Source organism: Bombyx mori, chromosome 18, assembly GCF_030269925.1.
Source record: "Bombyx mori chromosome 18, ASM3026992v2".
Taxonomy (NCBI): Eukaryota; Metazoa; Arthropoda; class Insecta; order Lepidoptera; family Bombycidae; genus Bombyx; species Bombyx mori.
In genome coordinates this window covers 2863921-2880079 of record NC_085124.1, presented here as the reverse complement: position 1 = coordinate 2880079, position 16159 = coordinate 2863921, and the positions used below count along the sequence as shown (strand labels likewise).

At 36.9% G+C, this 16159-nt stretch overlaps 2 protein-coding genes across 3 annotated transcripts; both read left to right on the top strand.

The window, feature by feature from the left end:
* The first annotated feature begins 4670 nt into the window (after positions 1 to 4670).
* On the top strand, positions 4671 to 8456 carry LOC101744512 (uncharacterized). The gene is made up of 4 exons (XM_004928094.5): positions 4671 to 4883; positions 6296 to 6520; positions 7425 to 7560; positions 8279 to 8456. Exons 1-4 carry the CDS (start codon positions 4797 to 4799, stop codon positions 8389 to 8391), a joined length of 561 nt encoding a protein of 186 aa, XP_004928151.2. The 5' UTR covers positions 4671 to 4796; the 3' UTR covers positions 8392 to 8456.
* Positions 8457 to 11301: 2845 nt separating this feature from the next.
* On the top strand, positions 11302 to 15179 carry LOC101739461 (uncharacterized). Of its 2 annotated transcripts, XM_062673585.1 has the most exons (5): positions 11302 to 11965; positions 12985 to 13197; positions 13819 to 13948; positions 14773 to 14919; positions 15131 to 15179. In XM_062673585.1, the coding sequence occupies exons 1-4, from the start codon at positions 11879 to 11881 to the stop codon at positions 14898 to 14900; spliced, it is 558 nt and encodes a 185-aa protein (XP_062529569.1). In that variant the 5' UTR covers positions 11302 to 11878; the 3' UTR covers positions 14901 to 14919; positions 15131 to 15179. The 2 variants fall into 2 exon arrangements, with proteins under 2 accessions (XP_062529569.1, XP_004928377.2); XM_004928320.5 differs by lacking the exon at positions 15131 to 15179 and having other exon boundaries at positions 14773 to 15098.
* The last annotated feature ends 980 nt before the right edge of the window (positions 15180 to 16159 follow it).

Genomic DNA, 16159 nt, shown 5'->3' with positions numbered 1-16159 from the left:
TATATTTTTTTTCTTTTTCAGTTTTAGAGTTTTATTCGTTCATCGTGATTTACTGTTACTAACAATTATTTACTGGGTTATGAAAGTTACGTGTGCATCAAAATTAAAATACCTAATGTATCATGTGAAGTGTATAAGTGTGGTACAAGTCGTTTGAACTCACCCTACCACTCTGCCGTCAAGTAACTTTCCAGTTTAATCTTTGTAATTTCTTTGAAGAATCCATAATTTTATTGACACTTTAACGATTGTTTATTAAAACTAAAGTTGATCACGTAAACTTCTTTATCAGTTCAATTTAAAATTTGTATAATCACGTCATTGTTTACAATCATTTGTACGCGGAAAGATACATAAGTAAACAAAAGTATCGATGGAAATTATCCCGTAAAATTTTTGACATATAAAATATTGAGATAATAAAAATTCTCGGTAATTGCTTATCAGTGGAGTGTGCATTTACAATAACAACGTTAGCCGCGTGAAAACAAAAAGTGCCTTAGTTTTAGTTGCTACTATTAAATCGATTGAAAGGGAGATATCGCGTACGGTCATCTGCTCTCGAACTATGATTCCCTGTAATATGAAACCACCCAGCAGCGGCTTGGCTCTGCCCCTGGCATTGCTGAAGTCCACGGGCGACGGTAACCACTCACCATCAGGTGGGCCGTATGCTCGTCTGCCTACAAGGGCAATAAAAAAAAACCATAGACTTAAAACCCACTGAGTTTCTCGCCGGATCTACTCAGTGGGTCGTCATTCCGATCCGGTGGTAGATTCAGCGAAGCACTGCTCTTTCTAGGGTTAGCAAACATTCTCAGGTTGAGACCGTGAACTCGCCTACCCTACATGCGAATAGGTATGTGAAATAAAAAAGGGGAACCACGAAGGACATACATAAATACTTATATAGTATCTAAATTATATGAGTACTTGTGTTGTCCTTTGTACCTATCATTGAATTGACATTTATCATGTAACATAGTGTTCGTTTACCGATATTCTGAATCACTCTGTTGGTCCAAATGATCAAATAAATAAATGCGTAATTATGTATACTAGAGGTCCACAGTAGTCGAAATTCGACTATAATTAATTGGAATTGTAAGTTTGTACACATACTATAATCATAAATTTCGCCAAGGCTACACTATAAAGAAATATTAATAAAGACAAACAATATTTAATCTATTCTCAATTTGACCACAAACGTCAAGAACAAAAGTTTTACAATAAATAGTATGCATGCGCGTGTGCGTCAAATACATGGTAGTGTGTGTAATGTTTTCTTTATTGATTTAATGTATCTTTTATGCATTATTTAAAAAAAATATTAGCATTGTGCACTTCTTCTCTATATTCTCTATAAGTGTGGAAAATTTCATACTCCGTCGTCCGCGCAATTTTCGTAAAAAGGGATATAAAGTTTTTGCTTCACGTATTAATATATAGATAGATAATAAATACCTAGCTACAGAGCGAAAAAACCTACTAGTCACACGATGTTTGCCCGAAATAGGAATCAAACACATTACTGCTGGCGCTATCTATTACACCACAGAATCAATTGCTCTGTTCATATTATTTAAATGGCTTGCAAAATGTTTTTAATGAATAGTTAAAGCGAAATGGAAATTCTGACAAGTTTGACCGCTGCTTCTCGGCTGATCGATTTATTTAGACTTTCAATACGCATTCATGTGTATTTTTTTTATACAAATTAAACTATGTACATACATCACATAATATAGTATATAGTAGTGTTAGAAGCCTTATTTTATGTACTAATAAAAAAATAACTTTGATTAGAGATCTCGCTGTTCCATAGTACACGAACTGGTGGTAGAACCTCTTGTGAGTCCGCGCGCTGTTTATTTCTGCCGTGAAGCAGTAATGCGTTTCGGTTTGAAGGGTGAGGCAGCCGTTGTAACTATACTTGAGACGTTAGAACTTATATCTCAAGGTGGGTGGCGCATTTACATCGTAGATGTCTATGGGCTCCAGTAACCACTTAACACCAGGTGGGCTGTGAGCTCGTCCACTCATCTAAGCAATAAAAATAAAGTACAGTCAACAAAAATAAACATAAAAATTGAAATGTAGTCGACGCGATGATTAGTTCATTTCTCAACTCCTGGGGCTCTAGTAGGTACGCTCTCCTGGTTCCACGAGTTATGGGCCACACGTTCAAGGTCTTAATGCTAAACATTTTCGGGTTTCTGCCAACCATCATGAGCTTGAAGTCCCAGTTGTGTTGTATTAACGGCTGTAATAAACCTCAAATGAGAACACAAGAACATTCGCAGCAGAAATAAAGATACCTATTTTTGTGTAATTTGCCCTTGTATCTTTTATTGCCAGTCATTATCACCCACCGAGGCCTGTTTTCCAGGAAAGCGACAAGTTCAATGCCTAGGTCAACTGTGAGACAAGACAGACCCAACGTCATCATATGTAAACATATCGACGCTTGAAAGGCAAACGCGACTAAGCGACAATGCGTGAACTTTACAGTAGACTAATTTAAAGTTGAAATTAATTTAAAATATACCTGAGAAATACCTGAAAAAAATTCTATTTTAACGAATCTAGCTGTAGGATTGAGATGATTTTAATAGACCTAGAAATATATTATATTTTTTTCGCATCGAATACGGTTATTGCCTATCATTTATGTACAAAGCAGTTATTGTCGCTTAGTCACGTTTGCCTTTCAAGCGTCGATATAATAATATATTATAGTGACATTTCATGATTATTTACGACTGTAATTCATATATTTGTAGGCAGCCAAATCAATACGGCCAATAAACAGAATCACATAATATAGAGATTGACAAAATTTGAAGCGCTTGTTACTTATTAGCTCAATTTAATTTTAGGATAGCTGAAGAAACTCACGACTCGCTTGGAGGTAAGCGGTTACTAAAGCCAATTTGCAACACGAGCTGCAATTCTCAGCTTATATTGTAGAACGATTCGTTGACGTCGCCAAAACACGTCATTACGGATCCTCCCGATCCATTAACGGTGCTTTTAGGTACCACAAGCACCGGTCACCGTCCTCGCCGAACATGTCGCTTGCGACGAAGGGCTCGACGAGCGAATTAACTCATAGACACAGCCCGCTGAGTTTCTCGCCGGATCTTCTCAGTGGGTCGCGTTTCCGATCTGGTGGTAGATTCTGCGAAGCACTGCTCTTGCTAGGGCCAATGTTAGCAGCACTCCGGTTTGAGTCCCGTGAGCTCACCTACATGTTAGGGCGAAGCCGAAATAGCCTCTCAAGGCTATCAGCATAGGTAGGAAAGAAAAAAAAAGGACTATTGGTCAACCCTTCAATCTGGAACGCATGTCTGGTTCACGGCGGAAATAGGCGAAGCAGTAGTGCCTATCTGTGCAAATTATACCTTACCACCAGCGCTACCAAATGTAAGTTTCAGTAATAAGTGACTAAATCGTGAACCAATCTTGAGGTTGAGCCAACTTCTTCGAACTTTATCGCGCTCATTTTTTTATTATTATTTATTGCATTAAGCCCGCCGAACGAGAGCATGGACACCTCAAACACCATTAAAGACCTTTCATAGAGGGTATCTTTATTGAAACAATGCTTTTCTATATAGTTAGTGTCTTTTATTTTATATCTCAATCAATCTTTATAAAAGTGCTTTACGTGTAATTTTTCTTCCTCCCTCTTTTTTGACAGTGTCATCTATTATAATTTTTTTCTTTTTCGAAATCACAATTTCATCACAATAGGTTGAAGTCTTTCTACCTATTGTGATGAAATTGACACCGGTTTTATTGTAATTTAACCATTTAAACACACGATGGCTTGACGCGGAAATATAGGTTCCCCGCGCACTAGGCATATTTGGGGAAATGTTTGAGCAGCTGGTTCTAACACCCAATCGACGCCAATTTATGATCTTTTCGTCGAGCGATTTGGACTTTATCTCATAAAAAACGCAAAGCAAAGAAAATACACTGGATTCATCCTCTTTTTCTAGAACGGCATTCAAAAGGATTATTCTTTAACTATTTTAGAGATGTTCATACATATCCAGACCGGTTTTTTTTAATACAAGAGATTGTACAAGCAAGCTCTGTCATATAACTAACATTTGGCAAAACGAATATGTTGCTGCTACAGCAAGTGCGCGGGGAGTCATATTTGGTGGTATCTACACTCTTTCGCAGCGTTTCCCGTTAAGACATGCACTTGTTCAAACGAGGTATGACCAGATTTCTCGATGACAGACACTAGACTGGCTTGACTGCAGTGCTTACAGAGTTTTTTGTTGTTAGCTCACTATTAAGTATCCTCGCCTGATGTAAAAACAGAAATTAAAATTGAATGCAAAGATTAATTGCATGTAATGTGAAAGAAATATGTGGGTCCACACGAGTCTGTATCACCACCCTGCTATTTCAGTTTGAAGTTCAGTCGTTGTATTGTAAAAACTGAGATCTTAGAACTCAGCTCAAGGTTGGGTAGGCACAATTATGCTGTAGATGTTTATGGGCTTCGGTACCTTAATACCAGATGAGCTCGTCCACCCATCTAAGCAATTCATCAAACAAAAAAAAGTTGAACATTGTTTTCTTTTCAGTTGGCAAAATTTCCATTAGCCAACGCCGCTTCTTCCCTTCTCGAATTCTGTCATGTTTGACATAAGATTAAATTAAGTTTCAGATTTTCAGAAGAAAATTTTGTGTGCGAAAAATAATTTTTTTTTTTCAACAACTTTTACATTTTATCAATGCTCAATGATTACTAATTGTATTAGGGCAAGATGCAAGTTATTTTGCCCACCATTGAGAAATTCCTACTGCTGTATTCGTTACGATGTGGATCAATAATCGTGCTGCTGTGGACTTCAGTGAGTGAAAAGTGCCTGAGAAACCTTACCACCAATATAGACCTGCTTCTGAATTGCTTATCAGTTCACTGTCATCAGACGCCTGCAGCTTTAGCACTGACGAACTCGTCAAAGAGTTCAACGTGTAACCTAACCCATGCATCGACCCGCTGAATTTCTCGCCGGATCTTTTTTTTATTGCTTAGATGGGTGGACCCACCGCCTACCTGGTGTTAAGTGGTTACTGGAGCCCATAGACATCTAGAATGTAAATGCGCCACCCACCTTGAGATATAAGTTCTAAGGTCTCAAGTATAGTAACAACGGTTGCCCCACCCTTCAAACCGAAACGCATTACTGCTTCACGGCAGAAATAGCCAGGGCGGTGGTACCTATCCAGTGGCAGGGTTTCGAGTCCTATCCAGTAGCTGATACATTCGCAAAGCAGCTACCCTGGAGCGTTAGGTCTCCTTCGGAGGCGCTTGAACTGCTGTTATCCAATCCCATCCCGTTCATATGTCCTCCGGGCTCAAGTAATCCCTTCCACCTAAAAAAATAACCTTATCAATTTTTTACAAAAAATCCGGAATTTCACAAAAATCCTAGGACCTTTAAGGGCTCGCTGTGTACCTTAAAATCTACGGAATTCACAAACATATTACACTACAGTTATAATTTCTAAGCTCACAAGAAAAATATTCACGTTCGCGCCATTTTAGCTTTCATCGCCCCCCACTTTGTGGGGAGGGTTGTTGGAATCTAAAGTTCCTACACTATTCGGTCATTTTGATGGTCTTTTGATTGAACTCGGTGAGGGATGTAAGATAATTTAGATATCCCTTGAATCACCCGACTGTCAACGTATATTATATACTTTTTAACAAACCTACTTAAAAAAGAAAGAGGTTCTCAACTCGACTGTATTTATTTTTGTGTTTTATCTCATAAATTTTTTCGACATCAACCGATTTCAATGGTTCTTTTTGTGTTTGAAAGCGGTTGCTTGAGTTTTTTTTGATAGTGCATATTATTTATTTAATTGACATTAACCACAAAGACGATATTCTCGATTCATATAATCAAAGTCAGTTTTCGTCTTTTAATAATATCTTGCGTTTTTACTGTGAAGCAGTAGTAAGCGCCCACTGAGTTTCTCGCCGGATCTTCTCAGTGGGTCGCGTTTCCGATCCGGCGGTAGATTCTGCGAAGTACGGCTCTTGCTAGGGTCAGTGTTAACAACACTCCGCTTTGAGCCCCGTGAGATCACCTACACACATTAGGGTAAAGCTGAAATAGTCTCTCAAGGCTATCAGAATAGGTAGGAAAAAAAGTTGTAAATAGCCAATAGTAGTCAATAGTAGCCAACAGTAGCCAATAGTAGCCAAAAGCAGGTAAATGTATCGAAAAAAAAAACCTTTAAAAATACTTTTCAGTTGCGTTCGTTCCTGTGTCTAGTTTTCTTCATCATTGCTTTATTAGAGGTGTTTGCCCTCCGTCATTTCCCGTTTGGGGCTTTACTGGTGGACACGTCTTCGAAGAAGCTAAAGCCGATTAATGAAGAAAACATTTACTACGTGTACGCCGCTTACATCAGCTTACTGGTTTCCGAGTCGTTTCTGTTCTTTCATCTTATTTACGTGGCTGTGGGTCTGTACACTGTGAGTTGATTTTGATATTAACAAATAAAAGCAATATGTGTATTTTTTCTTTGAAGCAGGCTAAGTCCAAATTAATCAATACATTGATGGGGGAACAAACATCCGTACCTCTTCAAAAATTGGAATGCTTTTTATTCTTAATTTTACTGCGTAGTAGGATGAACGCGCTCACAGATAATCTGGTTTAAAGTGGCTACCGGAATCCATAGACGTCTTTTTTTTTCTAATGATAGTCTTGAAAGGCTATTTCAGCGTAACCTTAACTAGTAGGTGAGCTCACGAGGCTCAAACCTGACGACGTTGCTAACACGAACCCTAGCAAGAGCCGTGCTTTGCAGAATCTACCACCGGATCGGAAACGCGACCCACTGAGAAGATCCGGCGAGAAACTCAGTGGGCTGTGTCTGAGGGATAGACGTCAAAACGTGTACGCCACCATCAACCCTGAGACAGGAAACCGAATTCTTAATTGTATTACTACCTACGTGATGATTGTCAGTCCTTCTAGAAGTGATTTTTTTCCCTAGCTAATCGTCTTAGCCCAATCGTCGTAGCCCAAGGGGCTATTTCAACTTCACGCGGACTGGAGAAGTGTGTACGAAGTAGCATACAGCTCTAACAAGGACCCGAAGTGCGTACGTACGAAGTAGTGTATGGCTCTAATAGGCACCGGATTGGTAGTGTTTCGTGCGACAGAGACAACGCTCTACGAAGCCGAAATTAGCCGATTGGGTCTTTCCAACGGTCGATGTGCAATATTTGTCGTCGGGTACTGTACGTTTTATACGATTGGTCTTGAGTGGTCTTCGTCCGTTATAATATAATTAATGTACACAGATTTCGAACCAACGGCAGCAAAAGCTGTTACTGTATTTGGTGGAATAATAATAATAATGTATTTCAGGAGAAATCTCGCCTATTTGAACCGTATCTAATATGTCGTTTTGTAACGTGGCTATTTGAGACGATATTTCTCTTCACCCTGTGCCTGATTCACAAGCTTCTCATAGGATGGTATCTGGCCATGTTGTTCTTCGTAGGTAATGTATATTTTTGTTTTGGAGGTAGCTATTCATTCAGTTCAACTTTGAGTCCAGGTACATTATGCGTCATAGCCGGCTAAAACCGAAATGCCACTGCTCACCTTGAGATACAATTATAAGCTTTAATTAAATGGGAATAAGGATTTAACTCGTAAAAACTCGTAAAAAAAGTGTTATTAGCATTCATTTTTTAGTAATATAAATGACAAAATTATTATTTAATATAATTCATACTAAATATTATTAAATTATTAACGTTAAATATTTATTATTAATTATTTAATATTTAAAAAAAAAGAATAAATTTAAGAAAAATAAAGTATAACTTCTTACACGCGTACATAAGTACACGCACCCTTATTTTTATTGTATAGGTGGGTGGACGAGCTCAGGGCCCACCAGGTGTTAAGCGGTTACCGGAGCCCATAAACATTTACGACGTAAATGCTGCCAACTACCTTGAGATATAAGTTCTAAAGGTATCAGTATAGTTACAACGGCTGCCCCACCCTTCAAACCGAAACGCATTACTGCTTCACTGCAGAAATAGGCTGGGTGGTGGTACCTACCCGTGCGGACACACAAGAGGTCCTACCACCAGTGACAATCTATTTTTATATAGTGTTCTTTCTAATTGTACATTTAATTTATATTTTTTTAATATATTCTAATATTAATAATTAAAAATAATAATTTGTATTTTTTTCTTTTTCAGTTTTAGAGTTTTATTCGTTCATCGTGATTTACAGCTACTACAACTATTTACTGGGTTACGAAAGTTTCGTGTGCAACAAAATTCAGATACCTAATGTGTCATGTGAATTGTAAAATTGTATTGCTAAATGACTTAAATGATTTTAATTGTGTTGAAAGTAAAGGGTACGGTCATGAAATATGCGTTTTAGTATCGAAGACACTGTACTTGCAAAAATTCATTAGAATATTTTTAAGCTATTGCATAACTTTTATAGCGGGCTTTGAGCGCGGCGACCGAATCAAGAAATTCGGTAACGAAAATAAAACCTAACACTCCGCCTACCATGTAGCTCGCGTTCAATACGTTCCCATGTCGTGCTTGTGTAGTGTTTGTGAATAAGCGCGCGGCGTGACGACGTCGCACTGCATGTGCATCATGAACAGTCTGTCCATCTCTCTCTCGCGCTGTCTAGTTTATGAGTGTGAAGGGGACAATTAATGTTTTGCTTTTGTGTTTACAAATATAGCGTGGTCTTATTTTATTATTGTTTTAATATTAAATTATTATTTTTTAATTATAATAATTGCATAAGTTGATAAAAAATGCTATGCAATAGCTTTACCGCGACAGTCCCCGAGTGCTAAACGTGTTTTTATTGAAAATTAAACGATAGTTAGCACTATAAAAAAAAAAATGTGTGCGTGTACTAGTGTACACACGTAAGAAGTGAAACTTGTTTATGGCCTTATTTTTCGAAAAATGATCTACATGCAACTTTCTAGAAATTGGTTAAATAAAGTTAAATTAGATAAAGTTTAAACAAAAGGATTTTATTATCATAGACATGAATACAAATAATACAATTATTTCACTTTACCTTTTTGCTACTAAGATTATTACAGCATTTTAATAATACATCTCTTTGATATCATAATACCCTGGTACTTTTCTTCCTATAAATTAATAATAATAGCACGGTCCACGTGGTGTTAAATGGGGTTCCTGAGGTTCGTGAAGTTTGACCCACCTTGAGACATGAGGTCGATTTCTCAAATCCGAAACCATGCTTCAGAACATACCGCCGTTAATTATTAATAAATCTCTTTGCTATCATAATACCCTGGTACTTTTCTTCCTATTATTTTACGTAATAACAGTAATAAATAGCACGGTCCACGTGATATTATTAAGTGGGCTCCCTGAGATTATTGGAATTACAAAATGATTTCCGTAATCCACCTGGAGACATGAGGTCAATTTCTCAAATCGGAATCCATACTTCAGAACATACAGCCGTTAATTAATAAAGAAGGCTGTACGTCAGAGTAAAGTTATAATAATACATCTCTTTGATATCATAATACCCTGGTACTTTTCTTCCTATTATTTTACGTAATAACAATAATAGCACGGTCCACGTGATATTAAGTGGGTTACCTGGGATTATTGCAATTACAAAATGTATTCCGTGACCCACCTTGAGACATGAGGTCGGTTTCTCAAATGCGCATCCATACTTCAGAACATACAGCCGTTAATTAAAAGATGGCGCGTAACGGAAAAAAGTGACGCGTAACCGAAAAATGTGACGGTAAATTTTTTTCCAACGCCGATAAGGAAGTTTCACTTCAAAAATATTTCGATAAACATTTGTCCCGGTCTCGTCGAACTCTTCGAATTCGAGCTAGAGTATTGAGACAGGCCACTGAGTTTTTCGCCAAATCTTCTCGGTGGGTCGCTGTTCCGATCCGGCGATAGATTTATTAATTTATTTTATGATTGATGCATTACTGTTGGCCCGAAGGCCTTTCCAGTTTCACCAGGACAGGTGGGCGAGCAAATGCTCAACCAGGAGGGGTGGGATTTGCTAACAGCTGCCCGAGCGCCTCCAAAGAAGACCTAACAACCTCAAGAGCAACTAGCTGCTTCGCGAATGAATCTACTACGTCTAATGCAAGAGTTATTGGATCTGTTTCATTCGCAAGGACGTGTCTAGGGCGTCGACGGTGACTGGCTTCTGCATGATCAGGATTAGGGGAGTAGTCAGCGGCAGCAATGATAAAGTGATTATCATGACGCATTTCCTTATCGAAGTACCGTTCCGACGCTGATTTCAAATGTTTTCGGAGGTAGATTACTAGTGCTAGGGCTATTAAGGTGGTGCCATAGTAGCAAGTGGAAAGATATAAAAAACAGCACCACCACAGACTACCACACTTCACTCTTTTTGAAACTGCTATATTCGTATAATTTCCATTTCCTACACTAGTGTTATTTCGGTGAGTCTTCGAACAATAACTTGCTATTTATAGATGGACACTTTTTCAACTTGTCCTCTATACAAGATGGCGCTCCTTACCTCTACCCTTTACATACGTAAAATACATTCGTCGCGTTTTACAGCACCTAGCACGAGATGACTATCTGGCCCATATTATTCTATCCATCGTAGAACGTATGGCGGTTGGGGCCGAACAGTTCATGGGTGGCGACCGCGTACCAGAAAACGTAGCGTGGGTTAGGGAGGATCGATATTAGACAAACATCCATTTTGACATCGATTTAAAATTATCGAAGTACGATAAACATCGATAGCAAAACATCGATGTTTTTGGTGGGAAATAAAACTGTCTATTTTATTTATTATACGTGCTTATTAATTAAAACTACGTTTTACGGATTATAAGCAGTGTTTAATTATTAGACTTGACTCGGACATCACATGTCACAATTTACATTTTCTTAATTTCACATACATAAAATATATGTACTACGGCGTACTTCGATTACGTTAATCAGTGTCATCTAGTTTAAAATAGTTGTACTACTTATGGACTTACTAGCTAGAAAGTACATCCACCCTTAGATATTTTATTCTCTTTGACACATCGATGTTATCGAAACCAAAATATCGATATTAAAACTATGTTAAAACATCGATGTTTTCTAGCTAATAATCGATGTAGGAACATTGAAGTTTTCCAGGTAAACATCGATGTTTATTCAATATCGATGAATATCGATCATCCCTAGCGTGGGTAGGCTTCCCATAAGATGGACAGACGATCTATTGAGGTTCGCGGGGATTCGCTGGATGCAGAAAGTGTAAGACCGATCTTTGTCGCGAGGCTTGGTGGAAGCCATGTCCAGCAGTGGACGTCTGTTGGCTGATGAAATAGAATATAACAGAATATTACGTAATATATACGCTACAGGCTGACGGGCATCGTCAAAGACAAATTAATCTCTCATCTGAGGAATCACGACCGTCATCAGTAATAAGGAAGACAACGCGAGGAATAATACATGATAAATAAAACCCACACGGCCTTCTGTTCACAAGCTAAAATTCCCTGTACTATGAGAACTCTGTAATGAATGCAGTGAGCAATATTATTTGAAATGTGTTTTTACGATAATCAAATAGTCGATGCTTGTCCCTGATTGGTTCGAATTATCACCTCGTATCAGATACACGATAAAGTAGTCTTAACGCGGTCAGCTTGATTCACTTTAACTAAGTTCACATTTAGTGTTTCCAAAAAGCACACCCATTTAAATAAGATTACAAATTTGTGAACGCTTCTAAAAAAAAAATTGTGTTCAAAAAAGTTAAAGATGGTGTTCCACTTGCCGAGATTCACGAAATGCTGCTGTTGTATACCCTTGAGGATTGGATCGTTATTAATCGGATATCTTTCGATTGTATGTATACAATGTTAATGTATAACAAAACTTAATTTTTATTTTTATATGAAACCTTGATGATGTTGTCGTTCCGTTATTTACTATCGCAAAGTAATTTTATTAAATTAATTGCTTCCTATTTTTTCTTTTTATTATTATTATTCGATCTGTTTTCTCGGCGAAGCCGGTAATTGCATGTCAGCACGGTCGCAAGTCAAGTGCTAACTGCTTGTGTGTTGGGTGATGGTGTGCTATCTTCAACCTGCATAAACTTCCTCACGATTCGGCAGGTGTTTAAAATAGTGGCTTTTTGGAGGGTTATGATAAGGAGGGACTTTGTTTGAGTTTGACTAATTTAAGGCTATGAAGATGGTAAGGAATGACTCCTGTTGTGGAAAGAGCTACAGTTACTATATTATTATTATTTATGTTATTATTATTAGTTATTGGTCTGTGGGCTGTAAGAATAGAAAAAATATTGGATATTTCGAAGTTACTTCAAACGTCTCAAAAGGACTATGTCAAAAGGATTCAGTATGTGTATTTTTTTCTGTACGCGACCTCAAAAAGTCTAAGGCGTCCCCAATCATATCAACGTAGGAAAAAATAGGTAAAATTTTTCGAAGAGCACGATACCATACTGATTAGTGTCTCATCAATGACTAAGAAGTTCATAATAATATTAGGCGTGGTCATAAATCATCGATCTTTGTGGTTTGTTTATATATTTATTTGTCGACTAATCTATCAAATAAACTTTCTAGCAATATACAAACGTTCATTTTGACTTTTTTCATATGTGTAATTGAGGCTAAAACCCTTTTTGTATCGGCTTCATGCTTTCTTAAAGACGTTCATTAATAATGACCAAAACTTAAACCCATTTCAAGCCCGCAGGACATACCGACTGCAGTTTTTCAGTCACAAGTGTAAATAAAATCTATGGTCACAATCATAATAACTTACAAATTAACAGGTATTGCTATTAGAAAGGAATAATTGGAGCCATTTTACACAGATAATTTAATCTTTCACAGATAATCTCTTGTGTAGCACTAGCTTCAATTTCCTGGTTGATCTACCGAGTGGCTTCGTTTGTGGAGAATAATAAGGATAGCCCAAGCACGGAGCACACACAAGAAGAGTTGGAGCACCACGCGCTTTCTCTATACCTATCATTTTCTTACTCTATACTTGTCTTTATCTACTATTTAATAATAAGCATTATTTTGCTTTATGGGGCTCACTTGGTAAGTTTTTATTTACGTAAACTAAAAATATTATTTTGCAAAACTGAGTATAAATTCTTGACCGTTTACTAATTATTTTGGACCTTTAATCGAATGACAATGAGGATTTAGTAGCGACATATAAAATTATATTTTGTTAAAACTAATAAGCTATGTCAAAAAAAATGTACACTGCCTAATTTTCAAACATTTCATTTTAATTGAGTTCATTCAAATTCCATTTCAATTAGTTTATTCTATTTGCGTCATTTGTTTAAATAATACGAGTTTGTTTTTAAATTATTAAATTATTACGATAAGTATTTGTCATCGTTTTCTTAGAACTCGTCGTGTTCGACCAAGGAATTAACCTATTGACACAGTCTCCTGAGTTTCTCGTTGAATCTCAGTGGGTTGCGATTCCGATCCGGTGGTAGATTCAGCGAAGCACTAGGCACTATTGCTAGGACCCGTGATAAAAAAAATCTCAGGTAGAGCTCACGAGACTCACGGGGAGAGAATTCGTCCGCCCTTAGTTGGATTAGCCCCATAAGCTACCAAAGATTATGTAGAGGAAATATTATTTCGTTTTTATTTTCAACTGAATTAAGTTTTTAGACTTTTTTTGTTTTTTTTTTCCAGAAAAATCCTAAATATCTTCGAATTTACTTTAAAGCTGCGTTATATTTACTAGTATTGGCTGCTGCTATGGTTGTAGTGTCGTGTGTGTTTTTGGGCTTCATAGCAGCTATACTGTTGCTAATTTGGAGTTGTAAGTATTCCAACTAACGTAGGTAATAAGTACTTTGACGGCTATTGACTTTTTTTTTTAACTTACTGTCATAGGTATGTTATCGAACCTATTTATCTTTTGCTTTTTGATCTGCATTGCCTATTGAAAATTTTCCTTTACGATTCACGATTGACTTCCACGGTAAAGGAATAACATCGTGTAATAGAAATCAAACCCGCAAAATTATAATTTGCGTAATTACTGGTGGTAGGACCTTTTGTGAGTCCGCACGGGTAGGTACCACCGCCCTGCCTATTTCAGCCGTGAAGCAGTAATGCGTTTCGGTTTGAAGGGTAGGGCAGCCGTTGTAACTATACTGAGATCTTAGAACTTATATCTCAAGGTGGGTGGCGCATTTACGTTGTAGATGTCTATGGGCTCCAGTAACTACTTAACACCAGGTGGGCTGTGAGCTCGTCTACACATCTAAGCAAAAAAAAAAAAAAAATTGACTGTGTGGTCTTAAATAGCACCATTCCATCTCTTCTCGTGACTAATCGGCGGGAATTGCCGGAGAATGACCGCAGCTTTCTATGAGGTTCTATGGGGTTTCGACCTCATGTTTCTAGATGCATGGTGGAATCACAATCAATGTCAATGGATTCTGGTAATCATTTAACAACATGTAGGCCATAACTTAATTAAACAATTTACGTAGCAAAAATAAAAACACGTTATGAAATCCCAAATAAACAATAAAAAATAATTGAAAAAAGTCAATAGTTATAACAATGACTGTCTGCAATGAAACATCACAAAACTGCGGCCATTTTAATTTAGCTCGCTTTTTTTTTTCTTCACAGTTTTTTTGTTTATCTGTACGATTGTTGTGAAAAGTACAGCATTGGAATTGGAGGAAGAGAACAAGCCAAAGACTTATGAAATGCAGAGTTTATATATCACGGGAAGAATACCCTCTGCCTACAGTTAAAATGCACTTTTTACTTAAAACTTTTTGAGGCCTCGGGAGACCAGAAGGCCGGTACGTATTTTGCACAAAGAATTAGCATTGCTATCCAGCGTGGAAATGCTGCCAGCCTTCTGGGAACTCTGCCAACCGGCGGTGAGCTAACGCAGATTTTCTATTTATAAGTAGCTTTACCTAAATAATTATTATTTTTATTCATTTATTAGGTTGTTTGTATATACATTTTTCTTAAATAAATGATTATTAATGCCCACTTATGTAGGTATATTATGTAAGTTAAGATAAAATAATGTTTTTATAAATTGTGTCATTTAATTTAATTATTGTATTATTTTCTAGTATAATATACGCTTTAAAAAGATCGGATTCGATTTTTTTTGTATTACTACTGTATATCGAAATGTTATTTTACATAACTTTATTCAAAAAAGCGATGTTATTATACTGGTGGTTGGTGTGGCTATATGAAGGTGAACCCACTGCAGTTAGCAACATCCTCTATTCCTTTTCAGAAAAGTAGTTACGCGCTGCAGTTTCAAGGATGGGATATCAGAATCTGTTACACATGTGTACATCATAATTATTCATTTAATTTGATATTAGCTGTAGTATTATTTCTAGAAAATAATCCCGAACAGCGCCCCTAGCGGCAAACATAGGCAAACGTTCCAACGCCATACTTTGAGATAACTTTTACGCTATCGAAAACGTTAAAAAACTTGCACTAAGCACACTGAGACTTTTTCTGTTCGGGATTATTTTCTTTAAATATTTCTTAAAACAACACTAAAGCTAATATCAAATTAAATGAATAAATATGATGTACTAAGCACACAGTTTTTGGTAGATCTGATGTCCAAAGGTGACTGCCAACATCTACGTATGTCGATATAAAAATGTTTTTTAATATACCATAAATATTTTTTGTAGATTACATTTCTCATTTTAACTATAAATAATCTTAAACATTGTGCGCATGAAATAAAAATGGATGAACATAGTAACTGGCGAAGCCATTTGTCTGTGTTTTTGAAATAAATGCAAAAATAGACTATTATCAGTTAGTGATAATTTAGATTTGGATCTTTAAGTTAGATTTTAATTGGTTTAATAACGGACCAAACAGAAAAGTGCTTTGCTTGACAGAAACTTGACAAGAAAAGAAATATTTGACAGAAACACAAAACCCACATCTTTCAAAGTCAAATTGACAAAAAACATCTTTTTTTACGTGATTTTATGACTTGCTAACTAAGACCTTT

Coding starts and splice junctions, on each gene's coding strand:
- LOC101744512 (XM_004928094.5), top strand. CDS start 4,797: ATGCAAGTTATTTTGCCCACCATTGAGAAATTCCTACTGCTGTATTCG. Junction 4,884..6,295: donor TCGTGCTGCTGTGGACTTCA/GTGAGTGAAAAG, acceptor AATACTTTTCAG/TTGCGTTCGTTCCTGTGTCT. Junction 6,521..7,424: donor TGGCTGTGGGTCTGTACACT/GTGAGTTGATTT, acceptor AATGTATTTCAG/GAGAAATCTCGCCTATTTGA.
- LOC101739461 (XM_062673585.1), top strand. CDS start 11,879: ATGGTGTTCCACTTGCCGAGATTCACGAAATGCTGCTGTTGTATACCC. Junction 11,966..12,984: donor TAATCGGATATCTTTCGATT/GTATGTATACAA, acceptor AATCTTTCACAG/ATAATCTCTTGTGTAGCACT. Junction 13,949..14,772: donor ACTGTTGCTAATTTGGAGTT/GTAAGTATTCCA, acceptor TTTTCTTCACAG/TTTTTTTGTTTATCTGTACG.